The sequence below is a fragment of the Harmonia axyridis genome, chromosome 4 (assembly GCF_914767665.1).
Source record: "Harmonia axyridis chromosome 4, icHarAxyr1.1, whole genome shotgun sequence".
Taxonomy (NCBI): domain Eukaryota; kingdom Metazoa; phylum Arthropoda; class Insecta; order Coleoptera; family Coccinellidae; genus Harmonia; species Harmonia axyridis.
In genome coordinates, this window is record NC_059504.1 from 36864412 (window position 1) to 36892327 (window position 27916).

At 34.8% G+C, this 27916-nt stretch overlaps 1 protein-coding gene, 1 long non-coding RNA gene and 1 pseudogene across 2 annotated transcripts; 2 read left to right on the top strand and 1 right to left on the bottom strand.

Moving 5' to 3' along the window:
• The first annotated feature begins 55 nt into the window (after nucleotides 1–55).
• LOC123677539 lies at nucleotides 56–13936 on the top strand (annotated as a pseudogene).
• On the bottom strand, nucleotides 13181–27777 carry LOC123677543. Its single transcript, XR_006747117.1, has 2 exons — nucleotides 27136–27777; nucleotides 13181–13349 (listed from the first exon to the last, which is right to left on the bottom strand). It is a non-coding gene; the product is annotated as an uncharacterized LOC123677543 (long non-coding RNA).
• Nucleotides 17859–26441, top strand: LOC123677542 (sodium/potassium-transporting ATPase subunit beta-2-like). The gene is made up of 4 exons (XM_045614113.1): nucleotides 17859–17980; nucleotides 18179–18427; nucleotides 21306–21583; nucleotides 26094–26441. The coding sequence occupies exons 1-4, from the start codon at nucleotides 17977–17979 to the stop codon at nucleotides 26367–26369; spliced, it is 807 nt and encodes a 268-aa protein (XP_045470069.1). The 5' UTR covers nucleotides 17859–17976; the 3' UTR covers nucleotides 26370–26441.
• Nucleotides 27778–27916: the final 139 nt, after the last annotated feature.

A 27916-nucleotide genomic window follows, 5' to 3' on the forward strand; every position in this document is an offset into this window, starting at 1 on the left:
CATTATAAAATTCGATCAATTTGTTTTGATTTTCTATGATATATTATTCTCGATAGGTCAATGTTATCTTTTATAATTTCCATAATATTTACATTAAATCAAATTTTTGATTCATGATTCATTTACATCTTGAAATACACAGAAGAAAGAGTCGGTACTGGTGGTATAGGAAGTTATATAAAATTATGGGTATTTATATGTTTTTCTCATATTGTCCCAATGATGTTACTTATTGACATCTGATTCCAGCAAACCAACATTGTATATTCTAGAAAGATCTAGGAAGATAATTATCAGATCATTTTTCATAAAAAGTTTCAATAATGAATTTTTATTTGGATTGATAATGCAAACAACTGTCATTTGACATTTCTTTTTCAGCGAAAATTTTTCATTACTCTATTTCTTTTACCGTACTAGCAGTTTTATTGACCATATGCGTATTAGTTTTCTCTCGAGCGGTCAGGTCAGAAGTTCAAAAATGGAGTGATATAGGCATGAATGGTACCACCCCAAAATTAGGTTTCATTCCAATGCCAGAAAACAATGAAAGTACTCTTATATGGGTAAAAGGAACTAATGAAACAAATGCCAAAAAATGGTCCTCAAGAATTCAATCCTCTTTAGAAAGTGAGTATGAATGCATTCTGAATATTTCGTGTTGAGATCTAGGAAACAATTATTAAGGGTATCTCGGTAATAATTGTACAGAATGTTTCACGTAAGCGGGTCACTGCTTTTTGTGGCTTATCCTTGAGCAATAATGAACAGTGGCCCATCACAATGATAGTATTGTTCACGGGCTATCCAAATATGTTATTGGAAGAACTATCTATCCAAGGAAAAACCTTTTTTAATTTTTGGCTTTCCTCAGAAAGCTACAAGGTGAATTTTCATATTCATGGAAATAATGAAACCATCATCAGAACCAAACTTGTCGCTGTAATTTGTTGAAACTTGGGATGTTATTAACACATGCCGAGGTCAAGTTCGAGAGATATTAATTATTGCAATATTCCAGGACCGGACTCATTATTTCTCATATGAAGGGTCCGGGTTAAAAATATCATTTTGTATTTCGAATTTAAAATCATTGTTTCGATTTCGAAAAAGAGCATTATTTCATCTCAAAGTGATATTTTTTACCTGAACTCTTCAAATAAGAATAATGAGTTCGGTCCTGGAATATTGAAATAATTAATATCTCTTTCACTTGACCTCGGCATGTGTCAATAATATCCTAAGTTTCAATAAATTCCAGCGATCAGTTTGGTTCTGATGATGGCTCCATTATTTCCATGAATATGAAAACTCACCATGTAGCTTTCTGAGGGGAAGCTGATATTGATGTTTTGGTGTCATTCCGTACTCACCTAATTCTAATATAAGTACTCAGAGTACTCTACCTCTGATAAGAGTAGGTATAGATGTAACTTGATTCCTCGAAAACTTAACAGTTCAAATGTGATCCTTATTTCTTTTTCCTTTGATATACATATACCTACAAGGGTGAACAAGAAAAAATGAAAAGTAAGTGTTTATTCAGAACATACTGTGGAGTGAATGGTTTACAGAAGATAAGATAATGTTTACGAATACTTATGCGCGCCAATCACGAGGCTTTTTCTCGAGACTTTGGAAGCCAGGTAACCAAGAGATTCCAGTCGGGCAGTCAAGTTCATTCTCTGATTTGCGGCCGTGTCCCGAGTAAAATGATCCGAACGCTCGAACATGGGTGCCTCGTGAGTAGCCGCCTTTAGATGTTGCCTCATCTTTTACAGCATGAGTGGTTTCAGTATACTGAAAGAGCTTGTTTCATTATACCGTAGTATAAGGAGTTCTTTATAAAATGATTGTACATAGACGCATAATTTTGCTTTCGTCGTTCTTTTTCCGAAATTCGAGGCTTTATTTTAAAAAACTGGTTATACCTACATTTATGATTCAAAGTATTGTCCATCGCTGGCCACTACTTTCTTCAATCTTTCGGGCAGCGTACGAATCCCGCGTTGAAAAAACTGCTCATCTTTTGAAGCGATCCACGAATTGATCCAATTTTTTACTTCTTCATAAGACCAAAAGTGCTGGTCAGCCAGGGCGTGTGTCATTAATCGAAACAAGTGATAGTCCGAGGAAGCAACGTCTGGAGAATACGACGGGTAGTAGGACTTTCCATTTCAACGTTTCTAAGTAAGTCTTGACCACTTTCGCAATATGGGGTCGAGAATTGTCATACTGTAAAATCACTTTATCATGTGTTTCGTTGTATTGCGGCCGTTTGTCTTTCGATGCTCGGCTTGAACGCATTAATTGCGTTCGATAACGATCGCCTATGATTGTTTCAGTCGGTTTTAACAACTCGTAATACACAACGCTGAGCTGGTCCCACCAAATAGTGAGCATGACCTTGGAACCGTGAATATTTGGTTTGGTCAACCACGTGGAAGCATGGCCGGTAAATCCCCTTGATTTTCTGCACTTGGGATGATCGAAATGAACCCATTTTCGTCTCTAGTAACAATGTGATGCAGGAGTCCCTTCCGTCTTTGCTTTTCAAGCCATGACGAAGGCGTCATGTTTACAAATATCTAAGCTTATTGTATTGCATCTACGATCTATTTATTTCGACTACCACTCACGGTTACTGTCATCTATATCAAAACGGCAGAAGCAAAGTTGTTAGTGTTGAAGAATGCCATAATCATCAACTTAATTTCATTGTTTACTTGATCACTTTTTTATAGATAGAAGAACTTTTTTCATTTGATGTATAAAATAATCGAGTTAAGTATGTACCTTATCTACTTTAGACAATTTCAATGTACAGTAAAATACATTATTGATACAAAGTACAACCGATCGAATAATGAACCGATCATCAAACTTTAATAATGTTGGTTGTTCGTTGATTCAATGAAAACTAATAATCGGAAGTAATTGCACAAGTGCATCAAAATTACCGATAATTTTGCATGACAGCGTGTTGTCATAAAAACTGCATGAGTTCATTTTCATTTTTGGAGAAAGAGCACGACACCGAAGGTGGAGGGAAATATTCAATATAATGAACGACTTGTCATTGTATTAGTGTTTACATTCATCGGTTAAAAAATGATATCTGAATTCATCAATACATTTAACTTTTTCATGGAACTTATGTAGGTATACACTTTTGGTCCGATGTATTAATTGAAATCAACTTGAAGAACTTTGCGATTAAAATATTACTTTCTCGTTCAAAAAACGGTACCATATGTAGTGCTTTAATTTCTCTCAAAATTAATGTTTCGCATTAAATAAAATCAGAAAAGATGGGGCAACATCTGAATGTTCATAAACATTCATGTCAATAAATCACGCCACAGTCCACAGGGTGTTCTGATTTCTGAATAAAACCTTCCTCTTAACTTTTTTTAGTCACAGAGACTACTCCACAAATTTAGAAATTGCGGTCTTTCTTGATCTAAAATTCTTTCCCTTTCTTTTTATACGTAATATTGAAGGAAATCATTAAATATATAAGTTCTAATTTGAAAATCTTGAGTTTCGTGGAATTTGAGTTGTCTAAGTTCATGGTCTTCTGATAAACAACCTGTACATTTTTGTTCCAAACCGCAATCAATTTTGTAATAATATATGTTTGCGAAATCGAAAAAATCTTCTTCTGCAGGAATATTCGAAAGCATCTGAATCCTCGTCGGCACCTTTTTTTCATAAGAATCTCATTAACTCATGAACCGTTGAGTTTCTACCTAGAATATGTAGGTAGAACTTATGTAGGTATAGACTTTTGGTCCGATGTATTAATTGAAATTAACTTGAAGAACTTTGTGATTAAAATATAACAGATTCTGTACAAGACGTTCCGAAACGTTGGCAAAATCATAGTTGGTTATTTATTCTTTCTGTCCAAATTCCTGTGATAAATTGCTCAATTTTTAAAATATAACTTTCTCGTTCAACAACGGTACCATATGTAGTGCTTTAATTTTTCTCAAAATTAATATATCGCATTAAATAAAATCAGAAAAGAAGGGGCAACATCTGCATGTTCATAAACATTGATCTCAATAAATCACGCCACAGTCCACAGGGTGTTCTGATTTCTGAATAAAACCTTCCTCTTAACTTTTTTTAGTCACAGATACTACTCCACAAATTTAGAAATTGCGGTCTTTCTTGATCTAGAATTCTTTTCCCTTCTTTTTATACGTAATATTGAAGGAAATCATAAAAAATATAAGTTCTAATTTGAAAATCTTGAGTTTCGTAGAATTTGAGTTGTGCAAGTTCATGGTCTTCTGATAAACACCCTATACATTTTTGTTCCAAACCGCAATCAATTTTGTAATAATATATGTTTGCAAAGTCGAAAATAAAATCGACAAAATCTATTTCTGCAGGAATACTCAAAAGCATGTGAGTCCTCGTCGGCACCTTTTTTTTTCATAAGAATCTCACTAACTCATGAACCGTTGAATGTTTACCCAGAGTATAACATATTGCTGAAATTGTCATCAAAGAAGCTATCTATTGATGCCATAATATAATAGGCTGTGTCATTTGATTATAAGGAAGTAGTAGTCTGTTTCTGGTATAACCGGAAGTTGTAGGGATCTGAAAATATTTTTAGGAGAAAGATCATTGTCTCAAACACCAACATTTAAATTTTCAGCACAAAATTGAGATTAGTTTTCCATAAATGTCTAATAGGCCTTCGCGGTGAATCACTCTGTATATAACTGCTGAATATTTCCATGAATAGGTGCGAGTTTCTCCAGAAAACATCGAAGAAAGTCAATTTTTTTACCGATCAGTCCCTTAAGCATCGACCCTTGAAATTAAATCTGTATTTTTTTTTAATTGCATCAAACATTCCATATCCTCGAATATGATTTCCTGATTTTAATTTTTGAATTTTTTCAGCCTATTATTATGAAAATAGATATGTGTCAAGAAAAAGTTGTTCTTACATTAATCCCCCCAAATCAGGTGAAGTTTGTAGTATCGATGTTAGGAAGTGGGAGCCCTGCCAACCAGATAATTATTTTAGCTATCACAGAAATACACCATGTATATTTCTAAAACTCAATTAAGATACAAGGATGGGTGCCAGAGTACTACAATGATACGAATAATCTTCCAGAAGACATGCCACAACAACTGAAAGACCACATAAAATACAGCATAACACGACCTGAAGAGGTAAAAAAAACTCAAGCTTCTCTGGATAAAAAATAATATTAAATTTTAACACCAGAATACTTGTCCACATAGTCCATCATCAATATCAAGACAAGAACCAGAATACTTATCGATGTTCATATTTTCGGGTGGTTAAGTATGCTTTTAGTGAGCATTTTCCACTCAAATTGCTACTGAATGATTATGAAGTTTGGTATATCATTTACTATATCCTTCTGTGTGAATTTCTACACGATATTCCGGAAAATTCATGATTTGTAGAAAAACATCGAATTGTTTTGAAAAAAGAAAGGAAAGGGTGCTAATAATCTATTATACATATGTGTATGTTATTATTAGAAAATCGTGACAGAAATGCAGGGTGTCCCGAGAAGAATGCGACAAACGAATACCATAAATTAAGGTCATCATGGAGAACCCGTTGGGGATATACAGGGTGATGTTCATCTTATGAGTGAAATTTTACAGTTCGATAACTCTTTAACTAATCGACCGAATAATTTCAAATTTTGAGGTTTTGTCACCCTTTCCTATCGCCTTCCTTCAATATTTCTGAATTCGAGTAAATCAGATCCAGACTAGGGAAATTTCAGACTTTTCCTATTTTCGTGAATATTGGATCACCCTGTACGTGAACATTATGATTTTTTCCCATTTTCGGAATCATAAAGAATCAATTCATTATAAAAATTCTGAATCTCTGCTTGGCACGGTCATACAGGGTGATCAATAAACATTCCCTTATAAGTGAAATTTTTTTAGTCCAATAACTCTTCAACAAATCCACCGAATAATTTCAATTTTTGAAGTTTTGTCGCCCTTTACTATCGCCTTCCTTCAATATTTCTGAAATCGAATAAATCAGATCCGGACTAACAAAATTTTAGACTTTTTTTATTTTCTTGAATATTGGATCACTCTGTACGTCAATATCATATTTTTTTTCGTTTTCGTAACCACAACGAATCAATTCATAATCAACATTCTAAAACTCAGCTTGCCACCGTCATACAGGGTGACCAATAAACATTCCCCCATGAAAGAGGTACAACCGATTCAACCGAATAAGATAGCGAAATCTGTGAAACAATTATATCATATCAACGTGCTCAAAATGCATTAAAATGGAGGAATATCATTTTGAACAATATCTGCTGAACTGAAAATATTTTATTTTTGATTAATTGTTTTCAAGATCAATTATTTTCAATTTATTTGCTGTTTTTGTTCTATTTTTTATTCAGCTTGTTGATTGAAAGTTTTCCTAAATCATTTGAGGAAAATTTAGGTGAGACATCCGTGAAGGGTGAAAAAACAATTTTCGAGATAATTCTACCGATAAATTCAAAATATCTTGAACTATGAAATTTCTTTCATGAAGAAATTTATTTATTTAGCGTATGGTATACATGGGTTTAGTTATAATTAGTTAAAATTGTACACATTCACATTACGTCATAAAACATATAAGTGTTAGAGCGATCTTCGGCAGCCAGACAATATCTTCGGATCTCCTGGCTACTATACATGGATTTACATACTTCATGAAGAAATGTTTGTTGATCACCCTGAATAATGGCGCCAAGCAGAGATTTGAAATTTTTATTATGAATTAATTCTTTGTTATTACGAAATAAGTTTCATAAATCGTCTGGACAAAAAGTCATCCATATGGTTTACAGATGGATCAAAAACAGAGAAGGGCACCGGCATTGGGATATATGGACCTTGACTGAGGATCTCTAAAGCCCTGGGAAGTGAGCCCTCGATTCTACAGACCGAGATAATGGCTTTTTATGTATTCGCCCAGGAGTGTCTCAAAATAACCTCAAAGGGGCGCATATCTACATCACCACGGACAGCCAAACCACGCTGAGATCCCTGGAATCGTGCTGTCAGGGGTCTCTGCTGACTTGGGAGTGCCGTAACACCATAAAGCAACTGGCCAGAGGAAATAAGGTGACTCTACTATGGGTACCAGGGCACTGTGGGGTTGAAGGAAATGAGAGAGCGGATGAGCTTGCAAAAAGTGCATCAAGGTTAAGACCTGCTGGACCTGAGCCTTTCTGTGGGATAGGAAAAGACCAATACAAAGCTGCGGTCCAGCTATGGGAGTTGAACAGTAGGACAATCCACTGGACTAACACTCCTAGACTTGCTCAGGCAAAGAAATTCGTGAAGATTTCACCAACTTACACCAGAAAGCTCCTGAAACTGTCGCGAGCGGAGCTTCGGATGATGGTGGGACTGCTGACGGGGCACTGTCGGTAGAAACATCATTTGTACCGTATGGGTAAGTCAGCAGACGAGATTTGCAGGCTCTGTGGATCGGAAGTAGAAACGGCTGAACACTTGATATGCAAGTGTCCAGAGCTGGCTGGCCTAAGAACCATTCACATGGGCAAGCCGGTCCTGGATACCAGAGAGGTAATGGCCAAGGCCCCTAGGGAGGTTGTCAATTTTATTAACGTCGTTGACGACCTCCCTGGGTTTCTATGAATGAGTAGGGTAGTGAACAAAAGATCTGCATGGTCGCAGTTCCCGGAATGCTTACCGAAGCAAAACGACCCCAGTTCAAATAATAATAATAATAATTACGAAAACGGAATAAAATCATGATATCAACATACAGGGTGATTCAATATTCAAGAAAATAGAAAAGGTCTTAAATTTTCCTAGTCCGGGTCTGATTTATTCGTTTTCAGAAATATTGAAGGGAGGCGATAGTAAAAGGCGACAAAACTTCAAAAATTTAAATTTTTAGGTGGATTTCTTGAAGAGTTATTGAACTAAAAAAATTTCACTCATAAGGGAATGTTTATTGATCACCCTGTATGACCGTGCCAAGCCGAGATTTAGAATTTTTATAATGAATTGATTCTTTGTGGTTCCGAAAACGGAAAAAAGTCATAAATATTCACGTACAGGGTGATCGAATATTCACGAAAATAGGAAAAGTCTGAAATTTTCCTAGTCCGGATCTGATTTACTCGAATTAAGAAATATTGAAGGAAGGCGGTAGGAAAGGGTCACAAAACCTCAAAATTTGAAATTATTCGGTCGATTAGTTGAAGAGTTTTCAACAGTGAAATTTCACTCATAAGATGAACATCACCCTGTAAATCCCAAACGGAGGCACTCAGGCGATTGAAACCTCTTGATACAGGTCCTCCTTGATGACTTTAATTCATGGTATTCGTTTGTCGCATTCTTCCCGGGACACCCTGTATATGTACACCATATTAGAAAATTAAATTGAGTGTTCTAGCTTTTCTCGCAGCGAACAACTCAATTACCGAACCGTTTAATCTTTTCTGGCTTCTGGAGTTTCTTGAATAAATTTTTTCGCGTTTTAGAGAAGATGAAGTCCTCTCACTTCTCAGGGATATCAATCCCCCTTGACATCCTTTGGCCACGGCCTTGATATGTAGAGTTTGAGCATCCTCTGTTATTAACCTAGTTTGGTTACATTCCTGTATACGGCATTTCAGCTTGAGTATTTTTGGAAATTCCGGAAAAGATGAAAATATCGAACAAAATTCGTACAAAAAGATCAAATATGCGAAGAGACAATTATGCACCACATTAACTGGTGATAATTTCTGTCCAAAAACACAACAAATCTCATCATAACTACCGTATTTTTGTCATTCCGTTATAATTCAAGAATTTTTAGTAGAAAAAAGTTTGGTTAGCTATTTCGTCATAATGTCTGTAATTTTAGAATTTTTAACCGAAAAATGTTGAACTCACTGATGACGAATTCGTCTTCAAATTCGATCTGCCTTCTCGTCCATATACTATATACTTGATAAGGCCGATAAGAACCTAGACAAATTTTCAAGATAGGTTCGGTTCTTATACCTAAATCTTCTTCTAGTATGACTGTTCTATACTATAATTTAACCGTTTTTCTACTTTTTATTGTTAGAGAGAACTTCCTCCCTTCTGCTTGTCATTATTTCGTTGTAGGTCCTCTTGATTGACTTTCTTATTGGAATTTTTATTAATCTTCTTAATTCACTATTTTCGTACTCCTTGAATGCTCAGATCTTCTTTTTGTTTAAGGTCCGGAATTTACATTCCCTTCGCCTCTAATTTCATTTCTCCTATTTTCTGCTGTTGTCTGATCGGAAGGCTTTCCTCCCTACTTCATGTCACTTTTTTTTCTATTTAGTTCTTTGAAAGAGGTATTTCGTCTTATCTGTCTTTCTTATTTTGATTTTATTATCTTTCTTAATTCCTTTTTCTCGTGCTCTTTCAGCGTCTCTATTGTCTTCTTTGTTTATTGACTATTTCTTCAATTTTCAGTTCTTCTCTGATGTTGGTTAGTTATATACCATGGGGCACCAACCGCTGCTCTTATTACTGAATTTAGAGTACTTTGCAACTGGTCATTATTATTGTCTTTCGTATTGTACCAGGTGACTCCTGCATATGTAATGCTTGGTATTAGCACTATTTTTATTATCTTTAGCTTGTTTTCTAAAGAAAGTTTACTTTTAGGGTTGAGCAACGGGTACAGTCTGCCGTGCGAATGCCTTGTCTTTTTTTTGTTTTCTTCTATCTGTTTGTTAAAATTCATTCTTTCATCCAGTATTACTCCCAGATATTTCACTTCCTTCGTCCATTCTATCGTCTGGTTTTCTATTTTGACGTTTCCTGCTTTCTCTTTCTTTACTGTTGTTCCTCCGAAGTAGATTGCAACTGATGTGTTCACTTTGAATCTCCATTTCTTGAAATATTCCATCAGTGTGTGTCGGAGTTTATGTATTAGAATTATAATTCAATTTTCAATAGACGGTTGAGTACCCTTACCAGTGTGTCTAGGTCTATCTGTAGCTGCCTAGTGATTGTTTTCCGCATTCTACTGTGATAGTATATGGCAGTGTCATCTGCAAATTGGGCTATCTTGCATCTATTCATTTTCGGTGTGTCTGTCATGTATAAGTTGAACAGCAGCGGTCCTATCACCGATCCTTGGGGAACTTCGGTTTCTATTTCTCTAATCGTTGACCTGGTACTATCGATATTCACCCTAAATTTTCTATTTGCCAGGTACGATTGTATCAATCTCGTAAGTTTGATTGGAAATTTCATTTGTAAATCAGACCCTGATGCCACATTGTATCAAATGCCTTTTCTATATCCAAGAAAATTGCACCGGTATATCTGTAGAGAGGTTCATTTGCTCCTTAATATTTTCCGTTATTCGTACCAGTTGAATCGTTGAATGATCTATACGAAACCCAAACTGGTGATCTGGAATTTTTTTTTTCTTCTGCGAAATCTGTCAGTCTTCTGTGGATTAATTTCTCCACCACTTTACTAATTGCCGATAATAGGCTTATAGGTCAATAATTCGTTGGATCTTTTTTGTCCTTTCCTTACTTCCAATTTAAAATTGTATCCGCCGTTTTCCATTTGTTTGGGTAATATCCTGTTTTTAGTATGAATCTGGCTATTTCAACGATTCCGTCTATTCCGGGTGCTTTCCTATTTTTCAATGTTTTGATAACTTCTTCAATTTCTTCTTTAGTCACTTCTGTTGAATCTTCTTCCATTTCATTGTTATCTTCGTCTATTATATTTCCGTGTATTTCGACTGATTGGTTGAATTGGTTGTCGTTGATTTTTGGATTCGGCTTGAATTGATGTTCCAGAGATTCTGCAAACATTTCTGCCTTTTCTTCATTTGTGACAACTACTTGATTTCCCTGCTTGAGTGCTGGTATCTTCGCTATCGTTTTTCTTTCAGTTAGTGCTGTCGTCATTTTCCACAGTGATTGGTCTTCCGTATCTCGTTCTTCTAACTTCTTGTCCCAGTCTTCGTTGAACACTTGTCTGACTCTATTTTTCACATCGTTCGTCAGTTTATTCAGTATAGTTTTGTCACCGGGGTTTAATGTGCGTCTATACTGTTTCTTCGCCTTTTTCTGCTCCTCTAACAAAATTCTCGTCTTGAGGTAGCGGTCTCTTCTTCGGCATTTTTTTGATCTTGGTGGACTGTACTTCAGCTTCGATTATTCTTTTTTCTAGATCCTCGATTGCTTCGTCTAGCTGTTCTTTGTTTTCTATATCACACGTTTTGTTTCAATTATTTCTTTGAATTTTTCCCCATTAATTGATTTTCGGTCCGTGGGTAGTCTGTCTGTTCCGATTTCTAATGTCAAGATCACTGGGCCCTTGAATGTTTCTATCAGCTTCTTTATTTGTTTGTTCACAATACTAAATAGTTCTTTTATTGGGTGGTTCTTTATGTACCATGGCCCATGGGGCACCAACCGCTGTTCTTATTGCTTTGTTTAGTGTACCTTGCAACTTGCACTAGTTCTTGCACTTTTTAGTATTGTACCAGATAACTCCTGATGTGTACGTTATGTTTCTTATGCACTGCTTTTATGATGTTCAACTTATTTTCCACTGATAGTTTGCTGTTTGGGTTGAGTAGCAGTAGGTACTGGGTGTAGTTGACCGTAATATTGTCTTATCTCTTGTTCGGTTTTCCTGTTTCCTTCTAGCTATTTGCTGGAAGTTCAATTTTTCTATAACCTCGATGAGTCGTACCAGTGGATGAATTATTGAGTGCTGTTTGCGAAAACTGAACTTGGTATTAATCTTGGTATTATCTTTTTATTTCGAACGTACAATAACAACGTCATATTTTTACTGACAGAATCATCGAAAAATACTCTTCAGCCGGAGGGAAAAGTGTTGCCTAGCAATGATAACTGAGTATCAATGCTTCTTGTCTGTCAAAATTAATTTAGCATGAAACCGTACTAGGCAAATTTTCTATTGATCAATCAATTATAACGATCGTAAATATAAATCTAATTTGAAGGTACATCTCCAGATTTTTGTGAATTTCGAAACATTTGAAAAAAAAATAACATATTTAATTCGGAGGAGAAGTAACTTGTCATGGCTCGCTTTCAATTACACTTTCTTTGATCTCTTTTCCCTTCTTTCGGATCTTCTTGTGTCCCACTGAAGTCGATGGTTGTTGAATTTCCGTGTATTTTACTGACTGGTTGAGTTTTCCATTGTCGATCATGTACCTATGGCATCACGTCATGTACCTACCTATGACGTCACGTCAGTAACAAATCCAGTTATTTGAACGCTCAGATGGACGATTATGTCGACCATTTTTATTATTCTTTCAATTCACTGTAGTCGTGCTCCTTTGGTGTTTCTATAGCTTCTTTATTTCTTTGTTTACAATTTCCTTAATTGTTACAATTTTGAGTTCTCTTATTTGCTGATTGTATATGTACCATGGCCTCTGGGCCAGGGGCACCAACCGCTGTTCTTATTGCTTTGTTTAGTGTACCTTGCAATAGTTCCCTCTTGCACTTTTTAGTATGATTGGGAACTCTTCTATGTACGTTTCGAGTAAGCGACCTTATTTTCTACAATTCAATGGACGTAAATTGCTTACATTATTCGCTTTTAAGGATAATGATAAGTTAAAATTTTCATGGAAACAATGCAGTTTGTAATATACTTGCTTTTTATTCAAATCATAAAAATAAAGAAAGTCTGTTTTTTTCAGAGGAATAATATTTGGATTACTTGTACTGGAGAAACAGCAGCCGATATTGAATATTTAGGACCTATCTTCTATTATCCTTCTTATCAAGGATTTCCAGGATACTATTTCCCATATACGAACTCGAAAGACTACTTGAGTCCTTTGATTGCCGTGCAATTCAAAAGATCAGCTTACGGAGTGGTGATCAACATTGAATGTAGAGCATGGGCCAAAAACATCAAATATAACAAAGATGATAAGAGTGGATATGTTCATTTCGAGCTATACACAGAGTAAAACAATTTTTGAACGTTTCAGACATAAATATAAGTCAAATATATGTAGTACCTAATATTATGATGAATTTAACATTTTGACTTTATTTTTTCACAATAACATACATATACAGTTTTGAATAACGTTATTTTTGTTAAATCAGTTCATTATTTTTTTTTGTGTCCCCTCAACAGATCGTTCTATTATTTCGTCAGAATGTCTGTATTTTACAAATTTTGGTAATATCTTCAAGTGCTATAACAATCACAGTAATCGACAAGACAAGAATTCTTGACTTGATAACAATTTCTTGCCCTTTATATGTATGGACCTGCGGAAAGCTAATTTCGAGAGCAGCTCTAACAAAAACAAAGTCAAGAAATCGAAGTCTTATGGTCTGATTTCGGTTTAAAAAAAGTTCATATCTAGTTTGCAATTTTAGTTTCAACAGAACTATCATTAAATATTTTTAATTTATATTTTTGTGAATCGATTCAGCAGAAAAAATTGTTCAATGAATCAAAATGCATATGTTATGTTGAAATATGTAATTTTTTCATAATTAAATACGTTTTAGCGTTTTCGTTATAGTAAAGATATTCCAAGGTTTCTTATTTTTGCATGCCAAGGAGTCTTAATATTGACTTGAAATTTCTTGTCTTGTCTTGAAATCTAAAATTACTTCTTGTCTTGAAATCTAGTCAAGATCTTGAAATTTTCAGGAACTTAGCAACCTCTGAATCATTTTAATATAAGACTAGCAAATAGCAATATATTCAAGTGCTATAACATCAAAAGTAAGTTTACAAAGATTGTCATCTATAGACATAATAATTTGTGATTGTCTAGTCTAGTCAATAGTTCGTACCGATGTTAGAAAATACATTGTTTGTAAATAAATTGAAAATCTTGTGTATAGTCAGTCATTCAATCACCTAGGTATTCGGTCCCGTCTTTCTTCCCCATATGGACCGCCCAATCTTTTAGTATATACCATATAGTATATGAAGACGACTGTTGTATGGTATATCCAAAGTCACTTGGAGGAAGCCAGAATATTTCTATTATGCATGGGTTGTTCATGTTTCCAAAAACCAAGATAAGCCAAATCAAAGAAATCATCAAAATATTTCAAAACATTCATTTGGAGAGAATGAAATGGAGACCATGAGAATAAGCAGAAACATAGTCAAAATTCTCTTCTTAGAGAGTTCGAAATGACTGCATACTTTGAGCTGAAAAAGTCTCATCAATATTATTTATCGCTCATATGATCCTACTCAGATTTCTGCAGACGTTTTTTGAATCGATTTGCACCTCATTTTAATATCATTGTAATTATTAAAAAAGTTTGGAGATCATATGAGCGATACATATTGATGACACTTTTTCAACCGAAAATATGCAGTCATTTCGAATACCCATTCGTTCCTTTCACACGGTGAGCTGTACGTCTCCCGCTCATGAGCGAGAGGCAGACCCGACAGATCAAAATGCAAAGACTACAACGAGCTATAAGCCATCACGTCTCATGGGCGAGAGCTTCATTCACACGGTGAGACGTACAGCTCTCGCTTATGAGCGAGAGTCACATCGAAGGATGGAAATGCAAAGATTACAACGGCGCTTTCACACGATGAGCCATGAGATGTCACGGCTCATGGGCGAGAGCCGTCACGTCTCATGCATCTCGACCAGAGCGCTTCTATAGGAAACAGGGCGCTCGCTAGGCAGTAGGCAGGGTAGGAGTTCGCCTCGGACAAAATTCAGAGGCGGCATTTCAAGCTTGTTCAATAAAAAGGCCATATGTAGAAATCCAAAGTACCGAATGAGATGTAATTTAGTCAGAAACAATAGGATGGAATACATACGAATTAATAATAATAATAAAATTAAGACTGCCTCGGTAGTGCAGTAGACAGAGATGTCGACTGTGGTGCCGATTGCCGAAGGTACCGGGTTCGAATCCTGGCTGGATGTTGTACATGTCCGGTGATGGTTAGGTTAGAGGCTCATGACCATAGCAGTCGATGCCTTCAACGAAAGAAAAAAAATAATAAAATTTATTTAGCACCCGGCTAGTAATTGGATAAAACATAGGGGTTGCCATTTAAGATTTAAACTAATCTCTTCCGCCTCCACTAGAATAATAGGTAATAGAAACACTCTATATTCTTCATTCTCAAAAGAATTTCTCAGAGAAAAAACAGAACTTATAATTTCTGTTGAATCAGTTTAGGGAAAATTCATGATTATCATACATAGCATCGGAACTAAGGCCCAGTTTCACCAAAAAGCACTTGATCCCAGATTGATTAAACTCCGCTTGTTACTAAAGCAGGTTTAACAGTGTTTTCTGTTTCACCATGCATCAACCCGTCCGAAGATGATCGCGATTAACCAAATCGCGATTAAATAGTCAAACCATTTGGCAACGTTGTGAACAAACAGTTATATAGTGTTCTGTATCGTATAAGCAGTGATGACCACCATTGGCGCTAGGTATCAGGTGTCATTCATTCATAACTCATAACATTTCAAATCATTTGTCATCTTGTAAATAAAAAACAAAGTTAATTTTTGCCGAAAATGTCGAGTGATGTGCTTCGAAATGTCGGAAACTTGCAGAAGTTAAAAAGAAATTATCCCATTTCACAAAACCACACATTCTGGAAAAAAAACTATATAAGTAATTTTATTAACTTATTTATTTTTATTAACAAGTTTAACTGCTTCTTAAATAATATTTCAATCAAACATATCAATAAATTATTCTTTGCAATAAATTTCATAAAACACAAAAACAAAGTTTACGTGTATTTTGAATGGGAAATATTGAGCCTATACATATAGTCATATTTCGATAAAATTGACCCAAAAATTAGAAATTTCCGGAAGAATCATTACATAGACAAGAGTTCCATACTGATAAATAATTATTAATCTCAACTTGAAAGGTTATAATCCTCCAAAAATGGCCGATTAGTGCTAAATCGCGATTGGTCGATTAAATGGCGCTTTGGAGTGTGGTGAAACGCTACATTACATTAATCGTGATCTAAGGCCTCACTTAAGAGCTAAGTCAAGATTAAAGCATTTGGTGAAACTGGGCCTAACAAAGTAAATTATGAATTATTTAGCTCTGAAATTAAATATACATAATTTTGAGTAAGTAGGTACCACAAATATTGGTCTGCCTACCCAGCAAGGTAATACTAGCGGTCCTGACAGAGGTTGTCCTGTACAGTATGTATTTCACTAGACTTCTCCTAAACGGTTGGACGGATTTTGATTCTTGTGTGTTCAAGTGGATTCGGCAAAAAAAAATTCGGATTGAATTAAAAATCAATCAGAGAAACATTATGAAAAAACGTGGATCCCAACCCGTTCTCGAATCCACTTGAACATACATACAAAATTTCATCGAAATCCGTCCAGCCAATCAGGAGGAATTCAATGAAATGAACATGCAAAGAATAATTATATACATGGAGTCCCATTCTGTAAGATCCCCTATAATAATATAAATAATATAATGAAATGAATAACTTCCTACGAACAGTACGAATAGTCTATTAAAAAAAAAATTAAAATGAAAGTTTCTTAGTTTTCAGGGTGACATCGGATGCAGATATTCAATATGAACTTGAAGTTTTACCTATATCAAGGCTGAGTAGGTATATTTTTCAAAAGGGGGATATATATTTTCTTCGCAGAATATTAACCTTCTTATGAAACTAAAAACATTATTCGTCTCTTTTATATAAATGAATTTTTGAATGAATATTCAACACTTGTTTATGTATTCCATACGAACATATCCAAAACTACAACAAGTTGTTTCTATTAATTTTACTCCAACCGCGATAATAAAATCTCACAAATTTGAATGTAGAACCGGAAAATGATCTCGCTTATGAGCGAGAGCCGTACGTTTCACCGTGTGAAAGGAACCTAAGAGAATTCAAACTGAGTGTCTGTTTGTTCACGTGGTCTGCATTTCATTTTGTACAAATGAATGTTTTAAAATATTTTGTTGTAGAATTGAGTAATCTTATCTTGAAATGGTATGAGTGGAAATTATACTGAAAGTCCAGTACAAAACAGTGCACTCTTTCTCTTTGATAGCCCTACTGTGACATTACACTCTAACTGTCTCTATCAAAAAGGAAAAAAACCCTTAATGATCCCCGGTAAGAAAAGAAAAAAAGTACTGACTAAAACTGAAATAATGAAACAAAAATTTGATTAAGTAAACTAATAACAGCATTGGAGAATAGTAAATAAAAATTATTCCTGAAACATCAAGGATCCGTCCCACAAACGAAATAAAAGCTGACAAATTTTATCAAAAAGAATGCCTACAAGCCTGATGAGTACATGAGTTTTGGCGTCAATAATTTTGTAACTATGAAATGTGAGGGAGATTTCGCGCCATCTGCGGCATCTTTGGTTTTTTATCTTAAATTTGTCTGCATTCCATCCTCCCGTTTTCGACTCGATTACTTCTCATTCGGTGCTTTGTAAAACAACACAGGATTTTTTTAATCAAGCTTGAAATGCCGCCCCTTAATTTTGGCGCCCAAGGCGATCGCTTAACCTGTATATAGCTCCCTATCGACGGCCCTGAGTAACAATATAATAGTGAGTTTCAGAATCTCTGGAACTGTGTGGAAATTTCGGAACTAATAACTGAATATAATTTCTTTAATGAATAATTTTAGGTTGGACCTTGTGCCACTCATCAGAGTATTTCTCATCGTGTGCTTTTTTATTATAAATTTCGATCAATTTGTTTTGATTTTCTATAATATATTATTCTCGATAGGTCAATGTTATCTTTTATCATTTTCATAATATTTACATAATAATCAAATTTTAGATTCATAATTCATTTACATCTTGAAATACACAGAAGAAAGAGTCGTTACTGGTGGTATAGGAAGTTATATAAAATTATGGGTAATTAGATGTTTTTCTCATATTGTTCCAATGATGTTTGTTTTACTTATTAATATCTGATTCTAGCAAACCATCATTGTAATATCTAGGGAGTTCTAAGACGATAATTATCAGATAATTTTTCATGAAAAATTCTAATATTGAACGATTATTTGGATTGATAATGCAAAAAATTGTCATTTGAAATTTCTTTTTCAGCGAAAATTTTTCATTACTCTATTTCTTCTACCGTACTAGCAGTTTTATTGACCACATGCGTATTAGTTTTCTCTCGAGCGGTCAGGTCAGAAGTACAAAAATGGAGTGATATAGGCATGAATGGTACCACCCCCAAATTAGGTTTCATTCCAATGCCAGAAAACAACGAAAGTACTCTTATATGGGTACAAGGAACTAATCGAACAAATACCAAAAATTGGTCCTCAAGAATTCAATCCTCTTTAGAAAGTGAGTATAACTGTATTCTGAATATTTGGTTTTGAGATCTAGGAAACAATTAATAAGGGTATCCCGGTAATACTGTAGAGAGTGTTTCACGTAAGCGGGTCACTGGATTTTGTGGCTTATCTTCGAGCAATAATGAAAGGTGGCCCATCACAATGATAGTATTTTTCACGGGCTATCCAAATATGTTATCGGAAAAACTATCTATCCAAGGCATGGACCCAGGATGAAAAACCTTTTTTAATTTTTGGCTTTCCTCAGAAAGCTACAAGGTGAATTTTCATATTCATGGAAATAATGAAACCATCATCAGAACCAAACTTATTGCTGTCATTTATTGAAACTTGGGATGTTATTGACACATGCCGAGGTCAAGTTCGAGAGATATTAATTATTGCAATATTCCAGGACCGGACTCATTATTTCTCATATGAAGTGTCCGGGTTAAAAATATCATAACAGTCGTGCGACCGTGTCCCGAGCTGCCCGACTGTAAAATGATCCGAACACTCGAACATGGGTGCCTCGTCACCTCGTGAGTGGCCGCCTTAAGATGTTGCCTCATCTTTTACAGCACTATCAGTGGTTTCAGTATACTGAAAGAGCTTGTTTCATTATACCATAGTATAAGGAGTTCTTTATAAAATGATTGTAGATAGACGCACAATTTTGCTTCCGCCGTTTTTTTTTCCGAAATTCGAGGCCTTATTTTAAAAAACTGGCTTTACCTACATTTATGATTCAAAGTATTGTCCATCGCTGGCCACTACTTTCTTCAATCTTTCGGGCAGCATACGAATCCCGCATTGAAAAAACTGCTCATCTTTTGAAGCGATCCACGAATTGATCCAATTTTTTACTTCTTCATAAGACCAAAAGTGCTGGTCAGCCAGGGCGTGTGTCATTGATCGAAACAAGTGATAGTCCGAGGAAGTAACGTCTGGAGAATACGATGGGTGTGGTCTGAATTTCCATTTCAACGTTTCTAAGTCTTGACCACTTTCGCAACATGGGGTCGAGAAATGTCATACTGTAAAATCACTTTATCATGTTTCTCGTTGTATTGCGGCCGTTTGTCTTTCAATACTCGGCTTGAACGCATTAATTGCGTTCGATAACGATCGCCTGTGATTGTTTCAGTCGGTTTTAACAATTCGTAATACACTACGCTGAGCTGGTCCCACCAAATAGTGAGCATGACCTTGGAACCGGGAATATTTGGTTTGGTCATCGACGTGGAAGCATGGCCGGTAAATCCACTTGATTTTCTGCACTTGGGATTATCGAAATGAACCCATTTTCGTCTCTAGTAACAATGTGATGCAGGAGTCCCTTCCGTCTTTGCTTTTCAAGCCATGACGAAGGCGTCATGTTTACAAATATCTAAGCTTATTGTATTGCATCTACGATTATTTATTTCGACTACCACTCACGGTTACTGTCATCTATATCAAAACGGCAGAAGCAAAGTTGTTAGTGTTGAAGAATGCCATAATCATCAACTTAATTTCATTGTTTACTTGATCACTTTTTTATAGATAGAAGAACTTTTTTCATTTGATGTATAAAATAATCGAGTTAAGTATGTACCTTATCTACTTTAGACAATTTCAATGTACAGTAAAATACATTATTGATACAAAGTACAACCGATCGAATAATGAACCGATCATCAAACTTTAATAATGAACATTACATTGGTTGTTCGTTGATTCAATGAAAACTATTAATCAATGAACGACTTGTCATTGTATTAGTGTTTCCATTCATCGGTTAAAAAATGATATCTGAATTCATCAATACAATTAACTTTTTCATGGAACTTATGTAGGTATACACTTTTGGTCCGATGTATTAATTGAAATCAACTTGAAGAACTTTGCGATTAAAATATCACTTTCTAGTTCAACAACGGTACCATATGTAGTGCTTCAATTTCTCTCAGAATTAATATATCGCATTAAATAAAATCAGAAAAGATGGGGCAACATCTGAGTGTTCATAAACATTCATCTCAATAAATCACGCCACAGTCCACAGGGTGTTCTGATTTCTGAATAAAACCTTCCTCTTAACTTTTTTTAGTCACAGAGACTACTACACAAATTTAAAAATTGCTGTCTTTCTTGATCTAAAATTCTTTTCCCTTCTTTTTATACGTAATATTGAAGGAAATTATCAAAAACATAAGTTTTAATTTGAAAATCTTGAGTTTCGTGGAATTTGAGTTGTCTAAGTTCATGGTCTTCTGATAAACAACCTGTACATTTTTGTTCCAAACCGCAATCAATTTTGTAATAATATATGTTTGCGAAATCGAAAATAAAATCGAAAAAATCTATTTCTGCAGGAATACTCAAAAGCATGTGAGTCCTCGTCGGCACCTTTTTTTTCATAAGAATCTCACTAACCCATGATCATGAACCGTTGAATGTTTACCCAGAGTATAACATATTGCTGAAATTGTCATCAAAGAAGCTATCTATTGATGCCATAATATAATAGGCTGTGTCATTTGATTATAAGGAAGTAGTAGTCTGTTTCTGGTATAACCGGAAGTTGTAGGGATCTGAAAATATTTTTAGGAGAAAGATCATTGTCTCAAACACCAACATTTAAATTTTCAGCACAAAATTATGATTAGTTTTCCATAAACGTCTAATAGGCCATCGCGGTGAATCACCCTGTATATAACAATACTGCCGAATATTTCCGTGAATAGGTGCGAGTTTCTCCAGAAAAAATCGAAGAAATTTTTTTACCGATCAGTCCCTTAAGCATCGACCCTTGAAATTAAATCTGTATTTTTTTTTGCATCTTACGTTCCATAACCTCGAATATGATTTCCTGATTTTTCTCTTATTCATTTTACTTTTTTCAGCCTATTATTATGAAAAAAAATATGTGTCAAGAAAAAGTTGTTCTTACATTGATCCTCCCAAATCAGGTGAAGTTTGTAATATCGATATTAGAGAGTGGGGGCCCTGCAACCAAGAACGTTATTATAACTATCACATGAATGCACCATGTATATTCCTAAAACTCAATAAGATACAAGGATGGGTGCCAGAGTACTACAATGATACGAATAATCTTCCAGAAGACATGCCACAACAACTGAAAGACCTCATAAAATACAACATAACACGGCCTGAAGAGGTAAAAAAGACCTCATGCTACTCTCGATAAAAAATAATATTGAATTTTAACACCAGAATACTTGCACATATAGTCCATCATCAATATCAAGACAAGAACCAGAATACTCATCGATGTTTATTATTTCTGGTAGTTAAGTATGTTTTTAGTGAACATTGTCCACTCAAATTGCTACTGAATGATTATGAAGTTTGGTCTTCAAATGGAGAAAAAGTTGCATGCATAGAAGCATTATCAAGCAGTTCAAACAAATCGAAATTATCAGGGCCGGTTATTCAGAATCAGAATCACCTGAAAATCAACTTTGAATGACATTGTATGATATATCGTTAATTCAGCGTTAAAAGTTATTTCAAAAAGTGTCATAAAATATACAGATCCGTATTGAAAAAAATGAGGTTGAGGGTGGCCCAGAGAGCACGAAACGTTGGATACGAAATCTGATTACGTCAAATTGAGAACAATTTACTGTCGAATAAAAAATTCCTGTAACATTTTTTGATAATATTTGAAATAAAGTAGGAAAAAAGAAAAATCAAAATGACACAATTTATTTTTCTTATGATATCTCAATAACCGGCCCTGATAATCTCGATTTGTTTGAACTGCTTGATAATGCTTCTATGCATGCAACTTTTTCTCCATTTGACCGACCTTCTAACTCTTATGGTTTAAAAGTTACCAATACAATCCCATTGAAAAAGTGGCCACCGTGTATACTCGATAAGGCCGATGAGAACCTAGACAAATTTTCAAGATAGGTTCGGTTCTTATACCTAGATCTTCTTCTTGTATGACTGTACTGTACTATAATTTAACCGTTTTTCTACTTTTTATTTTTAGAGAGAACTTCCTCCCTAATCCCTTCTGCTTGTCATTATTTCGTTGTAGGTCCCCTTGATTGACTTTCTTATTGAAATTTTTATTAATCTTCTTAACTCACTGTTTTCGTGCTCCTTGACTGCTCAGATCTTCTTTTTGTTTAAGATCCGGAATTTACATTCCCTTCGCCTCTAATTTCATTTCTCCTATTTTCTGCTGTTGTCTGATCGGAAGGCTTTCCTCCCTACTTCATGTCACTTTTTTCTTCTATTTAGTTCTTTGAAAGAGGTATTTCCTCTTATCTGATCTTATCTCTCTTATTTTGATTTGTATTATCTTTCTTAATTCCTTATTCTCCTTATGCTCTTTCAGTGTCTCTATTGTCTTCTTTCTTTGTTTATTGACTATTTCTTCAATAGTTTCAATTTTCAGTTCTTCTCTGATATGTTGGTTAGTTATATACCATGGGGCGCCAACCGCTGTTCTTTTTACTGAATTTAGCGTACTTTGCAACTGGTCATTATTATTGTCTTTCGTATTATACCAGGTAACTCCTGCATACGTAATGCTTGGTATTAGCACTATTTTTATTATCTTTAGCTTGTTTTCTAAAGAAAGTTTACTTTCAGGGTTGAGCAACGGGTACAGTCTGCCGTGCTATTGCCTTGTCTTTTTTCTGTTTTCTTCTATCTGTTTGTTAAAATTCATTCTATCATCCAGTATTACTCCCAGATATTTTGCTTCCTTTGTCCATTCTATCGTCTGGTTTTCTATTTTGACGTTTCCTGCTTTCTCTTTCTTTACTGTTGTTCCTCCGAAGTAGATTGCAACTGATGTGTTCACTTTGAATCTCCATTTCTTGAAATATTCCATCAGTGTGTGTCGGAGTTTATGTATTAGAATTTTAATTCAATTTTCAATAGACGGTTGAGTACCCTTACCAGTGTGTCTAGGTCTATCTGTAGCTGCCTAGTGATTGTTTTCCGCATTCTACTGTAATAGTATATGGCGGTGTCATCTGCAAATTGGGCTATCTTGCATCTATTCATTTTCGGTGTGTCTGTCATGTATAAGTTGAACAGCAGCGGTCCTATCACCGATCCTTGGGGAACTTCGGTTTCTATTTCTCTAATCGTTGACCTGGTACTATCGATATTCAACCTAAATTTTCTATTTGCCAGGTACGATTGTATCAATCTCATAAGTTTGATTGGAAATTTCATTTGTAAATCAGACCCTGATGCCACATTGTATCAAATGCCTTTTCTATATCCAAGAAAATTGCACCGGTATCTGTAGAGAGGTTCATTTGCTTCTTAATATTTTCCGTTATTCGTACCAGTTGATGAATCGTTGAATGATCTTTACGAAACCCAAACTGGTGATCTGGAATTATTTTCTTTTCTTCTACGAAATCTGTCAGTCTTCTGTGGATTAATTTCTCCACCACTTTACTAAAGGCCGATAATAGGCTTATGGGTCGATAATTCGTTGGTTCTTTTTTGTCCTTTCCTTTCTTCCAAATTGTTTGGGTAATATCCTGTTTTTAGTATGAATCGGGCTATTTCAACGATTTCATCTCGAGCTTCTCCTGGTAAGTTTTTCATTGCTTGATTGAGTATTCCGTCTATTCCGGGTGCTTTTCTATTTTTCAATGTTTTGATAACTTCTTCAATTTCTTCTTTAGTCACTTCTGTTGAATCTTCTTCCATTTCATTGGGATCTTCGTCTGTTATATTTCCGTGTAGTAAGACTGATTGGTTGAATTGGTCGTCGTTGATTTTTGGATTCGGCTTGGATTGATGTTACAGAGATTCTGCAAACATTTCTGCCTTTTCTTCCTTTGTGACAGCTACTTGATTTCCCTGCTTGAGTGTTGGTATCTTCGCTTTCGTTTTTCTTTCAGTTAGTGCTGTCGTCATTTTCCACAGTGATTGGTCTTCCGTATCTCGTTCTTCTAACTTCTTGTCCCAGTCTTCGTTGAACACTTGTCTGACTCTGTTTTTCACATCGTTCGTCAGTTTATTCAGTATAGTTTTGTCACCGAGGTTTAATGTGCGTCTATACTGTTTCTTCGCCTTTTTCTGCTTCTCTAACAAAATTCTCACGTCTAGAGGTAGCGATCTCTTCTTCGGTATTTTTTTGATCTTGGTGGACTGTACTTCAGCTTCGATTATTCTTTTTTCTAGATCCTCGATTGCTTCGTCTAGCTGTTCTTTCTTTTCTATATTCACACGTTTTGTTTGAATTATTTCTTTGAATTTTGCCCAATTAATTGATTTTCGGTCCGTGGGTAGTCTGTCTGTTCTGATTTCTAATGTCAAGATCACTGGGCCCTTGAATGTTTCTGTCAGCTTCTTCATTTGTTTGTTCACAATACTAAATAGTTTGAGTTCATTTATTGGCTGGTTCTGTATGCACTAGTTCCTTCTTGCACTTTTTAGTATTATACCAACTCCTAATGTGTACGTTATGCTTCTTATGCACTGCTTCTATGATCTTCAACTTATTTTCCAATGATAGTTTGCTGTTTGGGTTGAGTAGCAGTACTGGGTGCAGTCGACCGTGATATTGTGTCATCTCTTGTTCGGTATTCCTGTTTTGTTCTAGCTAGGTATTTGCTGGAATTTTAATTTTTCTATAACCTCGATGAGTCGAAAAGTGTTACCTAGCAATGATAACTAAGTATCAATTATTATTATGCTTCTTGTCTGTCAAAATTAATTCAGCATGAAACCGTACTAGGCAAATTTTCCATTGATCAATCAATTCAACGATCGTAAATATAAATCTAATTTAAAAGTAGATCTCCAGATTTTTGTGAATTTCGAAACATTAAAAAAAATAACATATTTAATTCGGAGGAGAAGTTACTTTTCATGGCTCGCTTTCAATTACACTTTCTTTGATCTCTTTTCCCTTCTTTCTGATCTTCTTGTGTCTCACTGAAGTCGATGGTTCTTGAATTTCCGTGTATTTTACTGACTGGTTGACTTTGCCATTGTCGATTATGTCTCTACCTATGGCGTTAAGACATCACGTCAGTAACAAATCCAGTCTTTTGAACGCTCAGATGGACGATTATATCGACCATTTTTATTATTCTTTCAATTCACTGTAGTCGTGCTCCTTTATGCCCGCTACTCACGAAGCGTTTCTTCCAGCGTTTGGTAGCAAGCGTCGAAGAGATTCCAGTCAGACAGCTCGGGACACGGCCGTACCACTGTTAATCAGAGTATGAACTTGACTGCCCGACTGGAATCTCTTCGACGCTAGCTACCAAACGCTGGAAGAAACGCTTCGTGAGTGGCGGGCTTTAGTGTTTCTATAGCTTCTTTATTTGTTTGTTTACAATTTACTCATTGTAACAATTTTGAGTTCTCTTATATGCTGATTGTATGTGTACCATGGTCGAGAGGGCCAGGGGCACCAACCGCTATTCTTATTGCTTTGTTTAGTGTACCTTGCAATAATTCCATCTTGCACTTTTTAGTATTATGGGAACTCTCCTATGTACGTTTCGAGTAAGCGACCTTATTTTCCACAATTCAACGGACATAAATTGCTTACATTATTCGCTTTTAAGGATAATGATAATTTAAAATATTCATGGAAACAATGCAGTTTGTATTATACCTACTTGCTTTTTATTCAAATCGTAAAAATAAACAAAGTGTGTTTTTTTCAGAGGAATAATATTTGGATTTCTTGTACTGGGGAAACATCAGCCGATATGGAATATTTAGGACCTATCAAATATTATCCTTCTCATCAAGGATTTCCAGGATACTATTTCCCATATACGAACTCGAAAGACTACTTTAGTCCTTTGATTGCCGTGCATTTCAAAAGACCAGCTTCCGGAGTGGTGTTGAATATTGAATGTAGAGCATGGGCCAAAAACATCAAATATAACAAAGATGATAAGAGTGGATTTGTTCATTTCGAGCTATATATAGAGTAAAACAATTGATGAACATTTCAGACATAAATATAAGTTAAATATATGTAGTACCTAATATTATGATGAATTTAACATTTTGACTTTATTTTTTCACAATAACATACATATACAGTTTTGAATAACGTTATTTTTGTATAATTGGTTAATTATTTTTTTGTGTGTCCCCTCAACAGATCGTTCTATTATATCGTCAGAATGTCTGTATTTTACAAATTTTGGCAATATCTTCAAGTGCTATAACAATAACAGTAATCGACAAGACAAGAATTCTTGACTTGATAACAATTTCTTGCCCTTTAATAATAATAATAATAAAAATAATATCCTTTATTTGATCAAATATCAGCAGATGTAGATCACGTCAATACATATCAATACATATGAACACTATAATGAAACAAAATCCCTTTCACTTAAAAAATCCTTAACACTATAATAACATTTACTAACCAAAAACATTTTTAATCTTTTTCTTTGAATTGCAATAGGCATGCATTTAAAATTTTGAGGAAATTTATTCCATACTGTGATTATAAAATATACAGCATTCCTTTGTATATAACTAAAATTTGTTTTTTCTCTACTAAGATAATTTTTTCCTCTGGTATTGTATTCATGACTTAACAGTAATTCTTTAAAATCATTGAAGTTGTTGCTTACATACATAACACATTCATAAATAAACAGACTGTACAATGTCAATAAGTTATTACCAATAAATATATTTCTACAGCTCTCATTGTATTTCATTTTGATATGTATGGACCTGCGGAAAGCTAATTTCGAGAGCAGCTCTAACAAAAACAAAGTCAAGAAATCGAAGTCTTATGGTCTGATTTCGGTTTAAAAAAAGTTCATATCTAGTTTGCAATTTTAGTTTCAACAGAACTATCATCAAATATTTTTAATTTATATTTTTGTGAATCGATTCAGCAGAAAATATGTTCAATGAATCAAAATGCATATGTTATGTTGAAATATGTAATTTTTTCATAATTAAATATCTACGTTTTAGCGTTTTCGTTATAGTAAAGATATTCCAAGGTTTCTTATTTTTGTATGCCAAGGAGTCTTAATATTGACTTGAAATTTCTTGTCTTGTCTTGAAATCTAAAATTACTTCTTGTCTTGAAATCTAGTCAAGATCTTGGAATTTTTAGGAACTTAGCAACATCTGAATCATTTTAATATAAGACTAGCAATATATTCAAGTGCTATAACATCAAAAGTAAGTTTACAAAGATTGTCATCTATAGACATAATAATTTGTGATTGTCTAATCTAGTCAACAGTTCCTACCAATGTTAGGAAATACATTGTTTGTAAATAAATTGAAAATCTTCTGTATAGTCAGTCATTCAATCACCTAGGATATTCGGTCCCGTCTTTCCTCCCCATATGGACCGCCCAATCTTTTAGTATATACCACCACAGTCGTCTATAAAGACGACTGTTGTATGGTATATCCAAAGTAGGGCTGGGAATCATGAATGAATGATTTGAATATTCGAATAATCATTGAATAATTATTCGAATAATTGCATTTT

Excerpts from the sequence above, each read along its gene's own strand:
- LOC123677542 (XM_045614113.1), top strand. Across the intron at positions 18,428-21,305 it reads AATTCAATCCTCTTTAGAAA|CCTATTATTATGAAAAAAAA; the intron begins GTGAGTATAACT and ends TACTTTTTTCAG. Across the intron at positions 21,584-26,093 it reads ACATAACACGGCCTGAAGAG|AGGAATAATATTTGGATTTC; the intron begins GTAAAAAAGACC and ends TGTTTTTTTCAG.